This window comes from Phalaenopsis equestris, unplaced genomic scaffold (genome assembly GCF_001263595.1).
Source record: "Phalaenopsis equestris unplaced genomic scaffold, ASM126359v1 Scaffold001303, whole genome shotgun sequence".
In the NCBI taxonomy this organism is placed as follows: Eukaryota; Viridiplantae; Streptophyta; class Magnoliopsida; order Asparagales; family Orchidaceae; genus Phalaenopsis; species Phalaenopsis equestris.
Window position 1 is genome coordinate 441,705 of NW_018165742.1, and position 24,113 is coordinate 465,817.

General features: G+C 35.3%; 4 protein-coding genes across 9 annotated transcripts in view; 2 read left to right on the plus strand and 2 right to left on the minus strand.

Moving 5' to 3' along the window:
* Positions 1 to 3,822, plus strand: part of LOC110033808 — a 19,484-nt gene extending 15,662 nt beyond the window's left edge. The window contains 4 exon segments of the mRNA XM_020737914.1: positions 1 to 1,554; positions 1,557 to 2,059; positions 2,583 to 3,142; positions 3,770 to 3,822. Of these exon segments, the coding sequence (XP_020593573.1) occupies positions 1 to 1,554; positions 1,557 to 2,059; positions 2,583 to 3,142; positions 3,770 to 3,779 (2,627 nt within the window). The 3' untranslated portion in view covers positions 3,780 to 3,822.
* A 1,641-nt stretch (positions 3,823 to 5,463) lies between these two features.
* LOC110033835 (uncharacterized tRNA/rRNA methyltransferase MAV_0574) lies at positions 5,464 to 9,506 on the plus strand. The gene is made up of 5 exons (XM_020737951.1): positions 5,464 to 6,071; positions 6,297 to 6,435; positions 7,794 to 7,855; positions 8,765 to 8,903; positions 9,048 to 9,506. Exons 1-5 carry the CDS (start codon positions 5,521 to 5,523, stop codon positions 9,192 to 9,194), a joined length of 1,038 nt encoding a protein of 345 aa, XP_020593610.1. The 5' UTR covers positions 5,464 to 5,520; the 3' UTR covers positions 9,195 to 9,506.
* A 390-nt stretch (positions 9,507 to 9,896) lies between these two features.
* Positions 9,897 to 19,970, minus strand: LOC110033809 (probable ubiquitin conjugation factor E4). 5 transcript variants are annotated; one of them, XM_020737919.1, is made up of 17 exons: positions 18,995 to 19,970; positions 17,611 to 17,815; positions 17,304 to 17,455; positions 16,934 to 17,216; positions 15,798 to 15,950; positions 14,582 to 14,785; positions 14,386 to 14,498; positions 14,163 to 14,277; positions 13,710 to 13,799; positions 13,399 to 13,602; positions 13,192 to 13,287; positions 12,204 to 12,326; positions 11,977 to 12,069; positions 11,358 to 11,522; positions 11,116 to 11,205; positions 10,665 to 10,794; positions 9,897 to 10,214 (listed from the first exon to the last, which is right to left on the minus strand). In XM_020737919.1, exons 1-16 carry the CDS (start codon positions 19,840 to 19,842, stop codon positions 10,681 to 10,683), a joined length of 3,048 nt encoding a protein of 1,015 aa, XP_020593578.1. In that variant the 5' UTR covers positions 19,843 to 19,970; the 3' UTR covers positions 9,897 to 10,214; positions 10,665 to 10,680. The 5 variants fall into 5 exon arrangements, with proteins under 5 accessions (XP_020593578.1, XP_020593577.1, XP_020593575.1 ...); XM_020737918.1 differs by having other exon boundaries at positions 9,897 to 10,217; XM_020737916.1 differs by having other exon boundaries at positions 9,897 to 10,277.
* A 1,053-nt stretch (positions 19,971 to 21,023) lies between these two features.
* LOC110033832 (phosphatidylinositol 3,4,5-trisphosphate 3-phosphatase and protein-tyrosine-phosphatase PTEN1) overlaps positions 21,024 to 24,113 on the minus strand; it is a 28,031-nt gene continuing 24,941 nt past the window's right edge. Inside the window, exons 5-8 of one of the 2 annotated variants that reach the window (XM_020737948.1) lie at positions 23,657 to 23,845; positions 22,616 to 22,855; positions 21,486 to 21,587; positions 21,024 to 21,232 (exon numbers count right to left, since the gene is read on the minus strand). In XM_020737948.1, coding sequence (XP_020593607.1) covers positions 21,131 to 21,232; positions 21,486 to 21,587; positions 22,616 to 22,855; positions 23,657 to 23,845 — 633 coding nt within the window. In that variant the 3' untranslated portion in view covers positions 21,024 to 21,130. Of the gene's footprint in view, positions 21,233 to 21,485; positions 21,588 to 22,615; positions 22,859 to 23,656; positions 23,846 to 24,113 lie in introns of both variants that reach the window. The other variant, XM_020737947.1, reaches the window with a different exon arrangement.

A 24,113-nucleotide genomic window follows, 5' to 3' on the forward strand; every position in this document is an offset into this window, starting at 1 on the left:
GTTCAGCAGAGTCCAATAGTTCAGAAGGAACTGAAAGTACTGGACGGCAGTTTGGTCTTGAACATCACCCAAAAGGAAGCAATTCCTCCACTGTTTATCGTGCTCCAGTGCAGAAGAGCAATGCTAACCAAATTAGTTCAAAAGACTCCGTTCATTCCGAAAGAAATCTTCGCTCTAGCATATCTGCTAGATCCGAAAAGAATCAGAGAAGTTCAAGATCGAATAATTCTGGCGTGGATGGACGAAGTAGCCTTCAGTTCTCGAGGACTCAATCGAGTCCAGAGCTAACTGAGACAACGGTAGACTCTCCCTCTAGAATTAGGCGCAGTTGGGTTGGAGAGGTGAGTAAAACATTCAACGAGAATTTAAGATCTGAGTATGGCAGCAGAAGGAAAACCATCAATTCTGAAGGCAATATTAATGACCCTTCAATTAGACAAAGTTCGTCCCAGCGGAGCTTCGAGGCTGCTGCGGAATCTAATAGTGCCTCAAATAGCTATCACAATGATACTGGTTTTATGAGTGTTGGGGAAGAGCTCGCTTCGGTTTCTGATGCACTGGAGCAACAGCAGCAGGAACAGCAGGACATGGTAAATATGATGGCGGTTTCACGGGCCCATAATTTTATTGGGCAGGTCCAACTACCGATGCATTTTACTTCTCCTCATCCTCTTCCTGTTTCTCCTTACTTAGCTTCAATGGGCTATGCTCAGAGAAATTTAGTCACCTTGATCGACCCTTCGTGGGGATCTGCGGTGCAGTTTCCTCAAGGTTTCGTTTCGTCACAGGTTCCTCATTATTTTCCAAATCCTAATAACCTGAAGTCAAACTCAGAAGAACTCATGACTGGCAACGAAATCCCTCATGTGAATGCAGCGAATACGGAGGATGAAGAACATGATTCATGGCATGACCATAATGTTGGTTTCACCAGAGACTTCAAAACCGGTAATGGAGACCACATCATTCATTCCTATGAAAGGAAACATCCTAATGCTTTTGAACAACAAAATAGTGTAACAAATGACATATTTGCGAAGGATAGAAATGCAAACTTAAAGCATATTCCAGTAGTGCAGGTTAGCGCTGATAGAAGTAATCTGTACTCTGAAACTTTGAGGGATGGACCAAATTTGAAGCCGCCTTCCAAAACAACGAGGAACAAGTGGGGAAGAAGCCCGCCTGCTTCCGAAGTGGCAAATTCCTTACGTGGTAAAGCTAAGACTGAATGGCGATATGAAGTTGCATCCGAACCTGCTTCGTCTTCTCAGGAAGACGATGAAAGCGGCGGTTGGGTGTCTCCATCGACTTCAGCCACGAATATATCAGAGCGTGTCATAACATCTGCTCCTTTGATGTCCGTGCATTCTACGAGTAACCTTTCGGGATACGAACAAGCACAGATAAGCGGAGCAGACTCAGTGATCCCGTTTGCACCTCTCCTTATCGGTGGTTCTCGGCAGAAGTTTCCGGAAAACTCTGGGGTTATTCCATTTACATTCTATCCCACCGGTCCACCTGTTCCATTCGTAACGATGGTTCCCGTATATAATTTTCCTGCTCTGATGGTTCGCCAAATCATGTCGATAGGGACGACGATGCGGAACAGCTTCATGCATCACCATCCAACCGCAGCTACGATTCGGTCCAGAACTACGATCAATTTGATAATCTCGTGAATTTGAGTACCTCGAAAGGTGTGGCCTCAGATTCGATCGAAGAACACAAACCAGACATACTAAACAGTGATTTTGCAAGCCATTGGCAAAATTTGCAATTTGGAAGGTTGTGCCAGAGCACTCGGAACCAAGGACCCATGACCTATTCTCCTCCTGTAATGGTGCCTCCGGTTTATCTGCAGGGTCATTTTCCCATGGATGGACCTGGTAGACCCCACTCCACTAACATGACCTTTCCACAGGTCATGGGTTATGGTTCTCGATTGGTTCCGGTCGCTCCTCTACAGCCTGGTCCCAACCGACCGTCGGGTGCTTTTCATCGATATGGGGATGATTCGCCGAGATATCGGAGTGGTACTGGAACTTACCTCCCAAATCCTGTAAGAACTGCCTTTCTCATATACTGTTTATTTTAGCAGATGGTCTTTACTTTCTTTATGCTCGAGTCTCGAAACATTCATATTTTAGTCACTGTCAGGCTTCTGTATGTTAAATTTTACGAAAATTTACATACGTACGACCCAATTATTATGTATTTACAGATCTAACACACCAAATTTAATTTTTACATTTATAGAACCCAAGTCTTTCAGGTCACATAAAAATAAATAGCATCATTTTAACTTATAAATGTGAAATACACCTTTTCATGCATAGGGGAGGTGGCATGGCATGTATGCAACAATTGAAGTTTAGCTATTAGATATGTAAATACATAAGAATTGAATGGTATGTATGTAAATTTTCACAATATTTTATGATCAATAACACTGAAGTCTACAGTTTTTTTTGTATTGGCAATTCCTTGTTTCATTAACTAAAAGGAGCAAAGTGTGCAAATAATCCCTTGACTATCTACATGGGACTATTTTAGCCCCTTGACTAACTGTGTTTGATCTCCAGAAGGCTTCTTTCAGAGAGAGACAATTTTCAAATGCTAGAAATCACAGAGGCAGCTACAAGCACGATCGGGCCGATCACACAGACAGAGACGGAAGTTGGATAAATGCCAAAGCTCGTTCCGCCGGTCCTGGTCACGCACGAAATCAGAACGAGAGATCGAACTTCAGGTCTGATCGATTGGCCACATCAGATAACCGACAATGGGATTCATATAGGCACGAGCACTTTACTCCTCATCAAGCGCATAATATTTCGTTTAGACCATCAAACTCACCGAATGATTCCGCAAACTTGCCATATGGTGTTTATCCTGTACCAAGCGGCAGTTCCAATGGCGTCGTGATGCTGTATCCATACGAACAGGGTGTTAGCTTTGGACAGCCCGCTGATTCGCTCGAGTTTGGATCATTCGGACCCGTGCCTCTACCGAATACTGAAGGATCGAGGTCCAATGAAGGAAATCCGATGAAAAGAGTACATGATCCAAGGCATAGTGCGAATCAAGGAGGCTCTCCGCGATCATCTCCAGACCAACCTTCGTCGCCACAAATACCACCGAGGTAGCACTAGATACGATATCCTTTGTGTTTTGATTTGAATTTTATGATGGGTTACAAGGAGAAATGTTATATTTTTCAAGCATTAAATGAAGTATGGAAACAATATTCTTCTTATAGAAAAAACATCTCAAGCTTTACTTAAAAGAGATTAACATTACTTTTCGACATATATGCATACATAAATACATACCATATGTATAGAAACACTCATTTTATTCTTTAAAATTTGGGGGGTTTACACACAACCCACACAATTCTTATCTATTTACATATGTAACATCTAAATTTTATTTTACATAATACTTTAATGTCATGGTCACATCAAAACATGCAAGAAAATGTGTGTTTCACTTTAGAAAATTAATGTTTTTACTAGTATTTTTTGTCGCTCTGTCAAATTTTTTAGTATTAAATAAGTAAATATTAAAGTTTAGGATGTTAGAATGTGTAAATATCTAGGAATTGTTTGGTATGTATTCACCTTTAAATATAGGTGGGATGTGTGTAATTATAAAAGTTTATGTATGACATGTTAATACATAAGAGTTGTGTGCTGTGTATGTAAAATGCCCCTTAAATTTATCTTGCTTCATTATTTGTAATTCATATAATATGTTTATCTTACAGGGGACATTAGATCACTCGTGAGATCTATTCGGCCGAATTGTCGATCATCGAAAGAAAAAAACGATGAATCCCCTTTTTGCCATTCCAAAATGAGGGAGGCTGCGATAGCCATTCGGATCGACGATCAGACAGTGGACATATTTTGCGCTTTGCTTGTGTATATTTTGATTTGTTGTAATTCCGCCATCTTGATTCAATCTTCATTGTACTGATTCTATCACTCTGTAACACTGCCTCTAACCCTTCAGTCACGGCTAGGGTTCGCTCTGCAACAAATAGATGTTGCTTTAGGCCACTTTGTAGCTTCTTGTAAAGGGGTTCCCAAATAATTGGGATAAGGCTAATGATGATGATGACGACGACGATGATGAGAGTAGTTCTTATTAGGCTTTAAACTTTTTTTTCTTTTCAGGAAAACTTTTACAGTTTTAGGATTATGTTTTACAAATTAGACCTTTAGCTCATTCCAAATTATGTTTTCCTCAATGTTTTTGCTCATTTTCTGCTTATTTTCTGTAAAGTTCTCTGCTATATGACTGCTTAAATTTAAAAATTACATGCATACCAGACAATTGTCATGTATTTATGTATGTAACATCTAAAATTTTGCATTTATAATTGTGGTATTATAAACATATGAATGAAAATGTGTAATAAACTTCCAAAATGTTGGTGAGTGGTTGTTTTAATGTGATGTGAAAGGTATATATCAATATTAAAGTGGTTTGATATGTAAATACATAATAATTGTGGTGTGCACATAAAATATTCCTAATGTTTTCTTTTAATCATTTGCGCTTTTTATTTTTTCATAAATATTTTAATCTCATCTTACATATGTAATTGTGTATTTTGGTTTTTTTTCAAGTTAAAATATTAATATTTTTTTATATGATATGAAAGATTTATGTGGTATAAATGTAATATATGTCAAAATATATGCATGAAAAATATCATTTGTTTTTTTAGTACTGGCATTGTTTTGAAAATATATTCTTACAAATATGAGTAATCCGCGATACTATGCGTGTAAATATGAAAGTTTAGAGGATAGATCTGTAAATATGGAAGAACATTGTGGTATGTATGTAAATGTCTCTAAAAATAAAACTAGAAAAAAAGAATAGAGATGTCATAAAGTTGAATTTTTAGTTGGAGCTGGCGTGTTGGCTACCATTACGAGGAGAGTTCGAGCTCACAATTTGTTAGACGAGCTAACATCTATCATCCTCCTATGTTTACTAATACCTTCTTTGGTGAGAATATGTAAAAATTAAATTTTTAGTCTGGCTGCTATCATTGAGCTGATCTCAAGCTCGCCATTTAAGCTCAACTCGGGCTCCAGCTCTTAATTTGGCAGGCGAGCCGAGCTTGATGAGGGCGTGGCTCGGCCTTGACTCTACTCATTTATGCCCTTAACTCTGATGCATGCAAGAGTTCCGTTCTCCCGAGTCGAGCTTCAAAGTTTCATATTTAATATTATGACATCTTATTGTGATAAATTTATGCACGAAATGTTATAAGTAACTTAAATTTCTTTTTATGGAAATGAATCTATTATTCTATGAGAGTATTTTAAGTCTGTTTCGACTTTGTATTGTCTAGACAATCAACTGTCGAGCATCACATCTTCATATATATGTCTGGGGCAACATAACACCATGTGAAGTACTATTTTTTTCCTAATATAAGTTTTTACATATCAACAAAAAGTCAGTTTCGTTCCCATCAGTCGATTAGCCATCTCCGGAATGAGCGAAGCTAAAACCCTAGCTGTTTCTCTCATACCCTCTGCTGTGCGGAGTATTAGGAGGACGAAGAGATTCAGTTCTTTTCCCTATCCCTTCCTAGGGTTAAATCTTTGCTGGGGCAAGGCTCCAGCGCCGTCCTATTTCTCCCACGCCACCGCCGCCGCCCCCAGCCCGGCCCCCGCTATCGGCGATGAAACTTCAGAAGACACCGTCGAGGAAATCCTCACGCGGGGAGAGAGGAGACGAGGGCTGATGAAGATGGAGCGAAGATCGGAATACGAGGAATCCCGTGGGCAATGTTTTCCTTACCTGGATCTCTGCAGGGTTGGATCCGCGTCTCTGACCAGCCGGGAGGTCATTGAAGTGTTAGAACCGTACATCTTGGATGCGAGGAGGGAGAGAATGCAGAGAGTGGTCGATAATCGTAGCTATTCGGTAAGTCTGGTGGTGGAAGGGCTTACTGATTTTGGGAACGTGTCTGCAGCGTTTAGGTCGGCGGATGCGCTCGGGATTCAGTCGGTTCATGTCATTTCTAGTGACAACAGGAAAAGGTGCAGCCGTAACTGAGGTGAAAGAGAACAAAGTCCTTCTGCTTCTTTGCTATTGAACATTTTTTTTTGTGGATTTGATGCCTTATTCTAATCTTGATCGCATGATTGGCTTGCACTTTTGGATAACTAGACTAATTCTTCTTAGCAAAATTGTTATCCTGTTCTTAGCAGGCTCAAATGTTACCGAGTTTTCTTTTTCATTTACAGTGGTGTGCTTCTTGACAGGTATAGAGATAATCGTCATGTCAGCATGGGCGCTGAGAAGTGGTTGGACATAGAACTCTGGAAATCACCAAAAGAGTGCTTCCAGGCTTTGAGACTGCGTGGCTACCGCATTGCTTCCACCCATTTGGGAGATGATACGGTGACCATTCTCAAAATTTTTTTGCGTCTTTGTATTTGCAGTGCAAGCCTCTTTGATTTTATGCTTAGTTTTACAAGCACCCTCGTTTGTATTGAATACATTCAGCCATAAATTATCGTAGCATTTCTTATTTTTTGATCATTTAGTAGTCTGAAAGTTGTTTCTTCATATTCATGTCTATGCATACAGTATAAAACCGTTTGAAACTCAACCGAAAGAAAACCAGGTCCATTTATATTCAATTTTGACTTTGATTGATTTAATCTAACATTTCAACTAAAAAAAGAAAAAAACTTTTGTGTAGAAGCTTTAAAATTTAAGAAGAGAAAAGAATATGTGCACAAGAACATATACGAGAGGCAGTAAACTCACTATGAACTTAAAAAAAAAACACTAAGAACTTTATTGAAGGTCACCTTATATATACAAAAGCTATTACAAGTTTGAGGAGTTGCCTCCTTTCTAAACTTCTATGTGACCTCTGTTTTGGGATTTCATTTTGTGAAGTGAGCTACCGTTTTTCGAATTTTTCTATCTTAATAAGTTTTCTCTGATGTGGACTCCAACTGTGACCCTTGAGCGTTAGAAACTCGAGAGATGATTTAGTTCCAAAAATATTGAAACTTGGCATCTGCAATTTTGGTTGTGTTGAAACAAAAAGACAATTATTCATCTATTGTTATGTAAAGTTTTAGTGATGGCATAAGCTACCGGATGATATTTTAAATCCAAAGCCAAATAGTTGTTTTGAGGTCTTTTTATGTGCTTATGATCTAGAAAACACATTTTTTATTTTTGGTTGGAATCGAACTGGTTATTACAAAAACTCACTTTTCTAACTTGAGATGAACTAGACTAGTATCAGAATGAAGATCAATCAAATGAATCTATGATTTTTAACAGTACATAGGATGGCGAGTGCTTTCGAGATTAAGATAAATTTATCCATGTAAATATGACAAGACTTCTTCATGATAATATCTACCTTCAGTTTTGATAAGAAAGAAAATTTGAGATGCTGCTATAAATCTAAAACTAAATAGTTGGAACGAGGCTCAGTGTGCATATATGATACAAAAACCTTAGTTTTTATTGTTCAGTAGAAAACTGTCTAGATGTTATTCCTACTCGCTTTACTGACTTGATTAGCTAAGTCAAAGTTATATTAATTATATTTCAGCTTGATGGTCAACTTCCTTGAACTACCATTACTGCAAATCAAACTTAAACATGTCCTTACTATTTATGAAATGTGTGCCATTTGTAGTTATCATTAACTCAACATGGATATCTTTATTACTAGAAAAAAAAATCAATTTTTTCCTGGAATTGATACTTTTTCTAACCCTTCTGTATAGGTTTCTATTTACGATTTAGATTGGTCAATTCCAACTGCTGTTGTCGTTGGGAATGAACATTTGTAAGTATATTTAATACAATATGCTCTGCTTTTTGAATAAACTTTTTTGCTCAATATAAGTTTGTTTGATTGTATTTCCCCCATCAAATATTACACACAAGAGCACGCACACACATGCATACATACATATGCACATTTAAGTAGAATCAAGCAGCATGGCCGATCGATTGGGCACGTAATACTGAACATTAAATTTTGATCATGCCACACATAAATAACTTATTTAGAATCAGCCAGGCTAGACTGGAAGTTCAAATAATTATACAAATATGGAAATTTATGGCAATCCATTTCATGGGAGAGGGTAAAACATCTTACAATTGTTATAAAGGAGAAGAGATGTAACGGTTGGCAACGTCAAAGTGAGTTTCATACTAATCTCAAAGTTTTGAGAAGAGAATCAGACTCCTTACTCCATTTAAGGGGGTCTCATACCAATCTCAAATTGCTGAGAATGTCACATTAGGAAGGAAAGCATAGGGACTCACATCCAACCTAAGAGGTGACAAAAAGGGAGTTATAATTTAGGTATTGATACGGAGATGAGAATTGGAATTTAGGTATCAACCTCAGAATGATAATCGAAATTTAAATACCGAACTTGAAAGGAAATGAAACAGAATTTAGGTACTGGCCTCGAGATGAAAATTGAAATTTAGGTACCAATCCCGGAATGACAATCAGAATTTAGGTATTGACCTTGAAAGGAAAAGAATCAAAATTTAGAAAATTTATGGCAATCCATTTCATGGGAGGGTAAAATATCATACAATTGTTATAAAGGAAAGAGATGTAGGGGTTGGCAATGTGTAACATTTGATTAAATGAACAGAGCTTATGAGTTATTTGAAGAATTGCTGCTCTTTGTTTTGCCCTTCATGACTGGTTGCGCTGATGCTACTTTTGTAGGGGCATAAGCGAGGAAGCTCTGCAGCTGGCTGATATGCGCTGTAGTATTCCTATGATAGGCATGGTGGACTCTTTCAATGTCTCTGTTGCTGCTGGCATTCTCCTTCACCATGCAGTGCATCATAGATTCTCTCATATGGTAACCACTTCATTCAATTTTCAGGTTTTTTCGTAAAAAAAGAAAAGTTTTGGTGTCTGAATATGTAAATATATAAGAATTGGATGGTGTATATATGTAAATGCCCCTTTAATAAATGTTTTGAAATTTGAGAACATGTTGCAGGGCCATCACGGTGATCTGACTACTGAAGAAAGACGAATCCTTCTTGCAGAATTCTATCTGCGTCATCGTGAGAGTTCAATGGCCATAGTTCACGAGTATGTGAAAAGAAATTTGGGAGACTGTTTGACAAAGTTCCTCCCTCAGTGAGAGATAATTTTTTTCTCTCTCTCATAATCAGGTCATCATATGGTGGACGTTTCATGTGACCAAATCATTTAAGGCGACTCTCTCTGATCCTGTTCGGGCTTAGCGGTGAGCGGTTGGGCAAGCGAGTAGCTATGGAGATGAGAGGTTTACTGGCTGTGATAATGTCAATAGCAGCGGTTTGTAGTTTATTTAGAAATTAAGTAATTTCTATATTTCATTTTCATTCAACCATACACTTAGATTTTGAAAAACATTGCATTTCCTTTTACATTTAGTCAAATCAGAGTCATTTTTGTTTATAAATTTGTCATAAAATGCAATGAGCACTATGGTGTTGAAGTCTCATAAATCTGTTTTAGAATGTCACCAAGAAGAAAATATTGGTAGCTTTTCTTTTTTATATCCTAAATTTTATATTTTCTATGAATGTCAAACATTTGAATATGATATAAATTTAAAAGAATAGTATGATATGTACGTACCTTTTTTTTTTGCATTTTTATTGCTCAAAAGATTGAATGCAAAATCGTTTTTTTAATACATGATACATATTATCTTTCAAAATTTAAAATATTAATATTTGTTACCTTAGGTGTTAAATATATAAATACATAAGAACTGGGTGGTATTTATGCAAATGCCCCCCAATTTACTTAAGATCAAAGCACTGAGAAATTTATTACAAATGAGTTAGAATGAGGCTAACTACATTTCACGTTTAGTTTATATCTCATGACAATGAATGCAGTTTCCAGAGCCTATCTAACAACTTAATTATACAAAATTAACAAGAGATAGCAATTCACTGTTATTGAGCTTACCAATATACATTGAAACATCGGAGTTGGGAATAAAACTTGGGTCAACTCGTCGAAATAAATCATGACATGATCATACAAAATATATATTTCACACATCATTATCATCATAAGTATTAAAGAACAGCAGATTCCCCTATGTTGAGATCCTCTGCACAATCGATCACAAACCTTCGAAACCTTGTGATGAAAGTGAAACGCCCTGCTGCGTTTGATGAGTCGTGACCAGGCCCGTATTAATATGATTCAACAAAAGAAATTCATCCTGCATAAAACTTTGCCAAAAACATCCATACAACTAAATAGGGCTGTCGAAAGAATATCATCGTTTGCGAACAAGTGTTTGATTCACTCGGTAAGCAATAGAGCTGAACTTAACAATTTTGTTTGATCATATTTGGCTCATTTTAAGTTGATTCATTAAATAATTAAATAAATATTATTATTATATTGCTGATTTAAAGGTGGACATGAGTTGAAATGAACAAAATAATTTGAGTCAAGACAAACACAAGCATTTTATTCATAAGTCATTTCAAATGAGTTCAACACGAATTGGGCTCGCTCAAGCTTGGCTCGTTTGCACCCCTAACTACCGGACAAAAAACCATCAATAACATCACAGAGAGAGAGAGATAAGTTTATATGGTACCTCAAGTGGAATTTTGTCAATTTTGATTCCTAGAACCTTGGAATTTGATGAACTCTTCTATTCTTGCCTTGAGCTCCACATTGGGCACCAACATCTCTTGAGTCAAATGCGACCGGTTAAATGGATCGGTCTGCGACAATATGTGGAGACATCTTGTTGCATGTTAGATCATCGTGATAATCTAAGGGGTATTTATACACATACCACACAAATCGAATGCGTCTGCATATCTCACGCCTAAACTTTCATATTTATACACATATCAATCAAATCTTACATATTTATTGGTTTTTAAAAATGAAATAAACATTTTCATGCATAGGTGTAAAGCGCCAAAAAGCTATGCATGTAAATATGAAAAGCTTAGGTGAGAGATATGTGAATACATAAGAATTGTAAATTTCACATGATATAATGGACAACTGAAGCTTTAAGGATACAGAATATTTACACTATCACTAAGCAGGTGTCTTTGGATTACAGTTCGATCAACTGTAACCTTTGATGATGGTAGAATTACAGGGTCCTTCATCAGGGTGTACTGCAAAAAGGAGACCACATGAGCATGGATCTTATTTTTCAACATTTCTTCCAACAAACAGGAGAAAAAACCAACCACAAATAGATTATCAATCCTATACAGCTTTATTTCCATAGTTTGAACAATGTTTGTGGATAAAATAAAAGTGTTACCTGAATAGGGTCAACGAATTCTTCTGGTATGTCACCAAGGGCGGCCTCGACATCCATTGCTTCAGAAGCTGCGGCTCTGGCTTTCTCACCAAGATGAACAAATTCCTTTATCACTTTGCTGTCTTCCCCGATTTTCCACAAAATATTAACTGCGGTAATGAAAAGCTTGAACCAAAAAACAAATTTCAGATTATGATCGTATCTACTCAGTATATAATAATTGAGACAAACTGGGTTCAAGGGTCGGGTTTGGATTTGAATCAAAATTGATTTGACCCAAAACTACATTACCCGAACCCGACCTAAATATTAAACAGGCTAGAAAGTTCAGCCCGAACCCAAGCCGCCATCAACTCCGACTGATACACGACATGCATAGCCCATTTAACATTAAAGCATATTAGCTATTTGGGTAAAAAAAATGGTCAATTTCGGGTTAGCGGATCAATCTCCGCTCTCGAGCCAACTCCAAGCCGGCAGGTCAAACTAAACCGACCCTAAATATTAAATGACTCCTAACCCAAATCCGACCCGAATATTATTCGAGTCGACATGTCGGGTCAATTTTTGACACTTCTCTATAAGAAGCTAGACATATGTTCGTCCCAAAGATACATACATGTTCGTTGTATGATCGCCCATCCTTCGATACTGCGGCTGGAAACACGTTTTCGCGGTCTCCTCTTGCAATATGGACATAAATCTCAACAATCTTGAGAAGAAAATTGCATAATCATTTGAGGCAACAAAAATGAAATTCATGTAAAAAAAAAACTGTCGGGACAGAATGAAGTATGATGAAGATAAAAAAATAAATTCTCTAATAAAGATTCTCAAGATACTAACTTGCTTTAGCAGCTGCTTTGGCCTGAACTCATATTTTTCTGGATCTTTTACAATAAGAGATTTCCTTTGAGGTCCAACAAGTTGTAACAGAAAGTAATTTAGCATGCTAGCCACCCTTTCCACCTGCAATTACTTCTTTTCATTTAATAAATAAAAAATTGAGATATTTTCAAGTCTCAAACAAATAATAAGGCAAAAACATTACATGGAACATGAAATACAAATAATAAAAATGAATTGTTGCATGTATTTTGCTTTAGTGACAGGAAATACAAAACCCATTATTTAAAAAACATTAAAATGTTCATTATAAGTCTGCATTGGTTTATGCACAACAATTTAGCCCAAAGAAGACAAGTTTTTGATAAAGCAACTAAAAAAGGCTAGAACGAGGCTACAAAAGGAAATCAAAAGAAATAATTTCAAGCCTTTTGGAATCATCTTTGATTTCTGCGAACTTTCTTATATTTTCAGTTAAACTTATTTTATTTGGTCGAATTATCATTTTGGATATATTAAGTTTGAATTTGAATTTTTTTCTATAATTTGATAAAATTTTAAATAGAATTAAATTTGAATTCCAAATATTTCATCTTATTTTTGCAACACTATCTATAAATATGGATTGATGATTTGTATTAAAATTATTAACTAATGATATCAAATAAATGAATTTATTTGCTAGGTTAGTTGAACATTCTCTGGATCCAAGTTGTCCAAAGAACCCTCCAAAGAGAAAAGAGAAATTTACATACCTAGAACACAATTCTTATGTATTTACATATCTCACACCTAGAACACATACTTCAATGCTTTAAATTATGCATGAAAAGGTGAATTTCGCTTTTAAAAAGTGGTAATAGTGCTATTTTTGATGTGATATTAAAGCTTTGAGTGCCATGTGTGTGCATACAAAAGTTTAGGCGTGATAAATGTAAATGCATAAGAATTGTGTGCTATGTATGTAAATGCCCCAAGAAAAAATTACCATTTCCGGAAGAAGAAAGGGAGATGGAATTTGTTCGGATGTGAATACAAGCATACCCACATCTTCATTTGCCAGCTTCATGTCAAAACGAACAATCTGGAAGTGCCAGCAATGTCAATCAGAATGTAGCCTCGGTTACAAAATTACCCGAACAAAATTTCTATAAAATAAGCTTAGAAACCTTTAATAATTAAACATATGACTCACATTTTCTCGAGAATGGAATTGACGCATCCTCTCTTCCCTTTCTTGGGCTGGTCTCCTTTCCCATTCAACAGAATTGGACATCTCTGCTTCTATTTCTTTAAGTTCTAGTATTTTGTTTAAACTCTCATCTAGAAGATAAATACTATCATTGATAAGGAAGTTCAAAAAATTCAAGTAGACACCCTTCTCTTCTTCTTTAGCTATCTGTGCCAATAAACAAATACAATGGACACGAGCTCCATTACGTAAAATGGACCAATTAGAACTCAAGATAATGAAATACAGACGGCGGACCGGTAAAGACTACTCACCTTCATCCAAGCATTTCGATGGCTTGGGACATTCCATAAATACTCTAAAAGCTCAGCAATGTTATGGCGAATTGTAAATTTATCAAAGAACTGCATAAGATTGCAATCAAACCATTAAAAAAAGGGGCATTTACATGCATAGCACTAAATTCTTATGTACATACATATTTCACACATATACTTTCATATTTACACAAATAGCACTCAAATCTTTAATATCACATCAAAAATAGCATGATTACTACTTTTTAAAAGAGATATACACATTTTTATGCATAAAATAAAAGCACCAAGAGGCTACGTATGCATATATAAAAGTTTAGGATTGAAAAGGTAAATACATGAGAATTGGGTATCATGTATGTATATTTTTTATAGCGTAAAACGCTGGGAAGAAAAACTTAGTACATGCTAGATATAAAGCATACAAAACAACATTGAGTGTAATACTACCTGAGTATGAGAACCAGTAAACTCAATATCTACATAAACATTTAAGAGATTCCGTACTAGATAATCAAGAGATAATGGGTGTCCTTCAAAAAGCGAAGCTGTAGCAGATACACCACTGGATGAAAAAAATAAAAATATTCACGTACTGCTCAACATGGTAGACAAAGTCAATAAAAGAAAGCAGCAATTTTGCACTCAATCAATTCAGGATAGAGTGATATACCTTCTTTGTGGCATCCAACAATTCAACACTTCAACCATCTTTGCTCTCAGATATGGATTCTTTACATAAGTTGGACTTGCCATGAACATGATTATAAAATTTAAAAAGTCATCCTGGAAGAAGAATGCCACAATTGTTAAAAAAAAAACAGACATTTATAAAAATTTTGTGCCGTTATAATGAAACCAAAGCATACCAGCAAAAATCCATCAAGGGCTCTTGGAATTTTGGACGTTAAGACAAGCAAATCCATAGCATCTTCAATGAAATGTTCTGGCATGCATGCAAATTCCATTGGGCACTCTCTTGGCAGAGGCATTTTGAAGCCACCAACAAGACTGACCAACCATATGACGACCAACCTATTGAAAGATAGTGCTTGCTGAAGTAGAGCCCCATCCTTCAAAAAAAGAACTAATAGGTAAAGCATAGTGCTCCACTAGATAATTGACGAGAAGCTCCAAAGTAAATGTGTGTATAAAGCTCAAAAGTGACATATAGATTTAGGAAAATATTGGAAAATTAAATAAAACAACCATACAAAAATCTCACTGCACAATCATTAGAAACATGTTTCAGTAAAAGAACAGAAAATTTGAAAATGATAATCTTTATTTTTAAATGCAAATATTCTTATAAATACACTTCTTAGTTATGCAGAAATGCACCCTTTCCAAAAAAAAAAAAAGGAAATTTCATCATTAGATCTTACAAAAAAGTAGACGGTGAACATTTTAACTCACACAAACGCGCCCGCGCACACACACACTAGAGATAATACCAGGAATAAAGAGGATTGAATAAATGGTACAGGATCATGCAACACTAGAGATGTTACCAGAAATAAATCAATACAAATGAAGTTCATATGAAACTTATCCATTAGAAAATAAAACGAACACAAAGACAAACAAATCAATTAAGCCAAACGAAACAAGATGTGATCCAAGCTAGTGAAATCATAATAATAAAGAACACACCTGGTTCTTAAAGGCAACAGCATCATAAGCATGTGTTATACAAATAAACATACAATAAAATAAAATAAAACGACAAAATAGAAAATTGCAAAATAAAAATTAGTTTATCAATATGCTTGTCTTAACACAGAAGATTAGCATTTTTTGAAGTGTATGTACTGACAATTCCCCACTAGATATTATCCATTTCATGAAGAGCCAAATACATAAGTTATGGTCATTGTCTCAAAAACATACATAAAAACAAAGATATACAAGACTAAAAAGGAGATGAGCAAAACCATTACTAGTAACTAGGACTAGAAACTATATAAATAAGCTTAAGATGAATAATAAGAAGCTGAAGTCAATGAATTAACAATGATTTTTGCAACATGTATTAAGAATTGATCTGAAAATACTTAAAGAAAACATATTATAAATCCAACTTACCCGCAATATTTGGGCTTCATAACAGAATTTTTCCTGCGATAACATCTCAACTGCTTTCTCCAAGCGACTTATATCATTCTCAAGTTGTGGGCTAGCTCCCTGTTCTCTCATTGCTCTAAAAGTAGCAAGATCCTCTTCAAACCTTGCCAGCTCCTGCAATTATTTTATAAGGTAAAAAGACGTTACAGGCTTACAACAGAAGCTCCAACATCCCAAATTCTAAAAAAAATTATAAAAGATCAACCAAAGGAAAAAACCAAAATCATCCCATGATTATTTGTGATGGGTCATTTTAGTTCCTAATTATATTAAATGTGAAATTTAGCCCCCGGCTCTAGGCCAAATTGGTCCCACAATAAAACTAACAAATAATTAAGTTAACAAATAGTGTTAAAAAATAGGATATTTGACAAAATTAAAGCATCTTGAAATTTTTAACAAAATATCCTACAATTTTTAACTTGTAGGACATAATCTATCAATAACATGACAAATATCTCTTCATTTTTAGATGCTCGATCATGAAATTAGAACATATTAGATTTATAAATTTTAACATTTAATATTGATAAATTTCATATAAATATCTTAAACTTTAAAACAAATGTCATTTTATACAACTTTTAAAAAATGTTAAAACATAAATACCTAACTACCCTCATTTTTAGCATCTTCTATAAACTTTAAGTTCACTTTCTACTAATTTTAAGAGCAAGACCATCTTGCCTCCTATTTTAATGGTTTGAGGATTAAATTAGACTTTCATATAGTTTAGCATTAAAATGACCTCCTAACAAATAATTGAGCAATCATTTTAGTCCTTTTCTCATATATTTTTGTATAACCTCTAATGAAACTATTAACAAATAGTACAAGAAATATTGAAATAAGCTCTCAATCCAGCTGTCAAATATTTTGGATAAATAAATAATAATTAAAGAATAAAATATCAAAAGGATTAAGGATACTTATTTTTTTTTAAATCTTGATGTCTGCTTTTAAAAACTTCTATGAAATGTAAGAAATCCAGAAGGTTGAGTTTGGGTAGCTGTTGTTTACTACATTTCTTATGAGTCAAGATAAATTCAAAGTATTATAGCATCAAAATGAAATGATGAGTAATAAATAGAGAATACCTGAACAATATGTTTGAAGTCGGATAATGCTTTCATCAATCCCAAATTAAGAACTCTTGCTGTCATAAAGAAACACTCACAAATAAATGAGTATTTATCCTGTCCAGTGGAACTCTTTGTCACTTTGGTGCTTTGAGAGGTATAGCTTCCAGTATTGCCAGAGGTTGTCGCCTCATAGGATTGCAATACACGATTCTCCCCGCTTTCTTCCTCTTCCATCTTCTTGAGATTTTCCATAAATGAAACAACCTCTTCAGATGATGCATGTATAGCTGTCAGTTGTCTAGCGTAAAGTTTGATACTAATTATTAAAAAGGATAACAAAAATTAACTGAACATATAATATGGTATAAATTCACGAGACGAATACCTCAAATCTATACGTTTATTGAAGAATACATATTTCGGATCAATTTTATTTCTCTTTGATGCATTTACATCCAAAAAAGGTTCAGAAAGTCGAAGCATGACTGCACTAAGATTGACAAATAAACCAGTACTGGAACAAAACAAGGGGTCAACCTGTGTCAAGATAAAGTAAAATATGTGAAATTAAAATAGGAAGTGTTTGGGTTAGAAAGAATGATATAGTTCCTCCAATGGATCTGAACGACAATAATATCTTTGCTAACTTTCTCCAATGGATCTGAATGGCAATAATATCTTGATTGAGTTACCTGCATGCGAGACCTAGCTGCATTTTTCATAATCATGGCAGCAATATAATCAAGAACTTTATCTCGTGAATCAACATTTTTCAGAAGGGTGAGGAAAACTTCTCCTAGGCCGTCATAAAGAATATTCATAACAGTTCTAATTGTCGCAAAGGATGATAGTAAATCAGCTGGCCGGCGAGTTGATGATTCAGAGAAGCATTGCTGCCTGTCAGTACAAATAAAGATCTCAAGTCAAATAGAGACTTTATTCCAAAGATTAAAAGTTAATCAATAGATCTGGATAATGCTCTAAAGTACATTTCTATTTACATGACACAATTGAACAAACATATTTCAAGTGAAAAAAATACTTTCAAACTATCAAACAAAATAAGAAATTTTACCAACTAGTTAAGATACGCATGAAATAAAGCATAAATATTGATTCATTGTGATGCGAAAAGATAATGGAACCTGCAAACAAGTATTCATATGTCCACAGAAAATTTATGTGTGAAGTAATTTGAAATTAACCTAATCCTTAAATATAGTTGGTATACTTAACAAAAATTAGGCAATATGGTTAGGAAAAATTAAATAGCAAATGAGCAAGAAATGATTCTTCAAAAATACAAACCCTAGCGTGCACAAAATCAAAAAATGATTTTGTGAAGTTTTATAGAATTATAATGTTTTGCATGAACTATTTATCTTATAAAGCAAAACAGTAACAAAAAACAACCACAAGCCTATATCCCACTAAGTGGGGTCGGCTAGATGAATCCTTTTATCCATCATGTCGAATTGAGGGTCTGTTTGGGACAGTTTTTTGACTGCTTCTTTTCAGACTATAACCACAGTTTTGTTTGGGAAACTGTTTTCTTGGTATTTTTTTAAAAATTTATGTGATAGAAAGTTGTTTTCTTCACCTAAATGAACGTCAGATTATGGTTCGAAGTAAAGGTGAGAAACACCAAGCAATTACACAAAAGTCAGAGTGAAAACTATTTTTATAATTAGCAACGTTGTGCTTGATAGATGACAGATACACTAGCTAAAGTAAATTAGTATATTCCATCCAATGTAATTGATTGAATTCAATTCATATTAACTTGAAAATGGAATGGATAAACATGAGGGCATAAATAAAGACATGAATGGCTAAAAAACCCACAAGGTAAGGGAGCATGAATTAATATAAAGGTCAATAAATAGTAGAAACGATTGTATGATCCCTAAGACACCCGTGATGCAAAACTGAGTAGCTTAACCACAAGTTTTTAAACATATAGTTTGATTACTTTGCCGAAACAAAAAACTGGAACTGTAAGAACCTCATTCACAGTTGCAAGCTTACAAAAAGAAAATGGCAATCGGTAAGCATAGCAGGTAAATAATCACTAACCCAACATCCGGTGTACTTTTAAAATCTTTGTAATCAGGCAATGCACTGACATGAAGGAAACCCCCTAGTATGCTCGTTAACTCCATAATCCTTCCATTTTCCATAAAGACAAATGGCGCTTTTGCTATCCAATTCGGATGATTCACCAGAGCCTTTGCACAATTGGGATACCTCACAAGAAGCTGCAAGGCTCTCAATGGCTGCTGAAAGTTACCAAGCGCCGATACTCTCTCCACGCTCGCCCTTAGCATCTCATACACCTCGTTCATAACTGGCTCCAAGCTCTCAGAATCCCATTCACCGAATAACTCATCCAGAAACCCCGAAGGACAGCTGATCCCTGATCCCAAACTATTGACGCCATCCATAGGAGAAGCCACCTCCGAAAATATCAAATCAAGCAGTTGGGATGCAGCGGACTTCCCAGCTGCCGATGGCTTCCCGGCTGCGAACATATCCGGGTTTCCGATATGAATACGGAAGTAGGATACAACTAATCTCTTTGCTTGCTTGACAGCCAACTCGATCTCTGATCGAACGGAGGGATCCTTCATGGACCCGACCTTACGGATCTCCTCTGACGCGCGGCGAAAGCAGCCGACAAGATAAGAGAAAGCAGGATCGACGGAGGGGAAATCGCCGGACAGCCGATCGATGAGCACGCGTTCCATGCAATCCCGTGAAAGGAGGAGGGGCTGTCCTTCGCTGAGGATCTCCGCCGCCGTCATGCCGAGGTAGGCGATCTTAGGGTCGTTGTGGGTGGCTCCGGACAGAGAGATGATGAAGATCTTGCGGAGGATGATGTCCTCGATCTCTGCACGGGATCGCTGCGGCTTCGCCGCCGACATTGCAGCGAGAATCGAGATCGGGTAAACAACGGGGACGATAGAGAGTTTCAGGGCAAATCCTATTAGAGAACTTTGGCTAGCTTCGGGTATAAGAATATAGCGATACTCGTTCTAATTACTTCTGTAAGTTAAGTGCATGCAATCCAATAATCTAATATGTACACAACTCTACATATATCTAAAGTACGCAAATATTTCTCAAATAGTCTAATGTTCTTAGTCTTATCAATGGTATAATTACAACATAGCACCAAGAAAAATTATTATTTACAAAATTATCATTTACGTCATCTTTGTTTTACAATTTGTAATTTTTAATGCATTGTACCTAAATATATATATTTTTTTAACTAGAATAAAATTATTAAAGGAAAACAAAAAAAATTATAATATTAAATAATTTATTTTATTTATATTTATATTGTTTACATAATATGATATCATAATTTATATCACTTGATCAACTTTAATTATGAAGCACTAAAGTCATGAGCTACTTAGTTTTATATTTGTGCTTTATTATATAAGAATAAATGAATTCAACATTAAATTAAGAATAAATTATAGGTATTTCTTGCAAAAAACTTGTATTTAAATATCTAACACATAAATATCAATTTTTACATAAATGTCATCTTATGTGAAAAGGTTTCACATTCTAAAAATTAAAATATTACATTTTTATGTGATATAAAAGATTTGAATGGTATAAACAAAAAAAAAAAAATAGAGTTTAAATGTTAGACATGTAAATACATAATAATATTCATACCCCCAAACAATCAATAATGACACAACATAACGTACACTTTACTATTTTGACGTGTATACAAATGACAGATCAATCCACTTGTGTTGTTAGTCGTGGTCTGCTGGGAGAGCAGTTATTTGAAGATCATAAATCCCTTCAGATCACGGATTCAAATCTTCCTTTGACAAGTTTGTCTGTAGTGAGTGCGGTTCTCGAGTAGTTAGACAAATAAGGGTGGTTGGAGACTCGTATAATAGCCTTCGTAGTATTTTTCTAAACGAAAAGGGTTGATAATGAAAAAAAAATACATATTAATGATTACACCATTGTTACCTACACCAAAAAACTCATTCTGTCGAATCCTGAATAAATAAATTTCTTTTAAAAAAATAAAATTCTAAAAAATTAAAAAAATATATATTTGCACTCAGCTTCCGATGCTAACAAAAACTTTGCAGAAGGAAGGTTAATGAAGTGGGAAAAAGCAATTATAAGAATTGCTTGGGAAAAAGATGTGAATTTATCCATTGTTTACTTTTAGAGTGCATTTGCTGGACCGAAGAAGAGCTCCAAACTGAAGGATTGGCCGCATATGAATTTACCCTTATGCCCAACTTTGTCCAGATCCCGAACCGAAAACTGCAAATAGTATAAATCATGGGGTTGAGGAAGAAAAGATAAGTGCAAGAAGTATGAGAAAGAATGTAATTTCAATTTTGAGCTTTACGTTTTTACATTTATACCATCCAAATCATTCATACAAAGCATAGATAAGAAGGCATACACGTAAGAAATTGATGTTTAGGGTTTAGATATGTAAATAAGTAGTGATTGAGTGGTATGGATGTAAATCTTCAAAATTTTTTTGTAATTTTATGGTATTTAAGCATACCTGCATCATGCTGCCTTTAATGAAAGCCATGTTAAAGCACACATAAAAGAGGCGACTGCCGATCAGCTTTTCGTAGAAAACAACTCGCAAATCTCCGGCCACCTGAAGAAAAATGGCAAAAAAACCCTCCGTGAAGGAGAAAATTACAGTTTCATGACAGTAGATATGCTGTAAATAAGGCGGTGAATTTAGCTTGAAGATCGTCAGTATCTCCAAAATTGATTTGAATTTTGGTTTGGATCGAAATAAACGAGCTGTGCTAAGAGCCAAAAAATTGGATCGAATTTTTTTTGAGACAATTTCAAGCCGACCTCAACTCGGCTCGAAGTTAAATCTTTTAATATGTTCAACGATGTTAGGACTGTGAAATTCGTAAGTTTAGCTCAAAAATCGTTAATCACTTGAAAATTAATTAAAAAATTTTAGTTTTTGATCGAGATCGGATAGAAATAAACAAGCTACATTATGAGCCAAAATTTTGGATCAATTTTTTTTCGAGCCGATTTCAAGCTGACCCCAGCTTTGCTCGAAATCAGATCGTCAACATCTCCAGTGATGTTAGGACCGTGAATTCAACGAATTTAGCTCAAAGATCATTAATCATACGAAAATTGATTCAAATTTAGCTTTTGATCGAGATGAGATCGAAATAAACGAGCTGCATTACGAGCCAAAATTTTGGATCAATTTTTTTTCAAGCTGATTTCCAGCCAGCCCCAGCTCAGCTTGATGTCAGATCCTTAACATCCCCAGTGATATTAGGACCGTAAAATTAGCGAATTTAGCTCAAAGATCGTTAATAGCTCGAAAATTGATTCAAAAATTTAGCTTTCGATCAAAATCCGATCAAAATAAACGAGATGCACTACGAGCCCAAATTTTGGATCAAACTCTTTTCCAGCCGATTTCAAGCCCGTCGGCCCCAACTCTGCTCGAAATCAAACCGTTAACATCCCCAATGATGTTAGAACTACAAATTTAACACGCTTAGCTCAAAGATCATTAATCGCTCGAAAATTGATTCAAAACTTTATCTTTGGATCAAGATCGGATCGAAACAACTAAACTGAGCTACAAGCCAAAATTTTTCATCTAAATTGACTCCAACTTAGCTCGAAATCGAAACAAACCTGCAATGGGCTTTCAAAGCAGTAATCAAGGCATGTCTTCTGGTACAACGCCGATCTCTCCGTATCCATCTGAACAACAACGCGAGGAGAAACAACTTCTATTCTATCTAAATCATTCCCACCATCATCGACATAGGAGAGGTAATACCGTGGGCTGTTGCTCCTACGATCTCCTTCCTTCACTTCTCTGCAACACCCTTTTGCCACTTCTATGGACGGACGATACAGTTGCCCGGCAATCTGCTAAGAAGAATAGGAAGGTAAAATAAGAGAAATATTTTGGGAAGTTTGCCTATGTACCACGTAGTATTTAATTATTTACATATCTCACCCTTAAACTTTCATGTTCTAACATAAAAAATTAAGAAAAAGGTAAAATTGTAAGGTTTAAGTGTAGGAGTAGTCATTTGTGAATCATTTGGCTTTGTGATAGCATGGAGTGTATGGAGCGCATTTTCTGTCCGGACTCCTAACGTAGCTTTACGTACGGCGTAGGTTATTCCTGAGTTATTTTCAAGTTATTTTCAATAATCATGAAATAACCCAGAATTAACCCGTGGTCTTTATTTTTTGGTTATTTCTGGGTTATTTCAGAATTATTGAAAAAAATCAAAAAATAACCTGAAAATAACTCAGAAATAACTTCCGGCGCACGTAGAACTAAGTCAAGAGTCTGCACATAAAAATTTTTTGAGTGTATGGGGCATTTGTAAACATAGCACGCAGTTTCTTAATGTATTTACACTTTTGAAACCTAAATTTTCATATTTACATGCATGACAGTCAAATCTTTAACATCATATAAGAAATAACACTATTACAACTTTCTTAAAATCAAAAACACATTTTCATGCATAAATTTAAAGCACCAGTGTGCCATGCATGTAAATGTGAAAGCTTAGATGTAAGATATGTAAATATATAAGAATTGTGTGCTTCCTATATAAATTTTCCAAGAATTAATTGAAGAACTAGCATGATATCAACTCAATCCAGATGTGAAAAGAATATAAATATAAAATTAAGGAGAAGGTTGCTCACATCTTGCATTTCCATGGCAACAAAGAAGACGGAATTAATATTGATTGTGTCGTAAAGACGAATGCGACGCAATTCTCTTGTAGTTATTTTGGGCAAATTAATCGTAGGAGGTTCATCGAGCTTATCCTTGTGGAATTGAAGCACCTCAGACCAATACCTCACGTAGCGCCGTTGACTTGGTATTGAAACCTGACAATGGTGAGTATTTTCATCCACTTAACAATAACATAGAGAAATAAAGTAGGGGCATTTATATACATACTGCCCAATTTCGATGTATTTACATGCTAAACATCTAAATTTTGTTTTTTTTTGTATTTATACCACTCAAATCTTTCATATCATATTCAAGAACGGAACCGACCTCTTTTTTTAGGAGAATGACAAACTGCCCCCTGGACCCAATATATGAGTGGTTTGGGCAATGAAGTGCAAAATGATATTTCAAGAGGGGCAT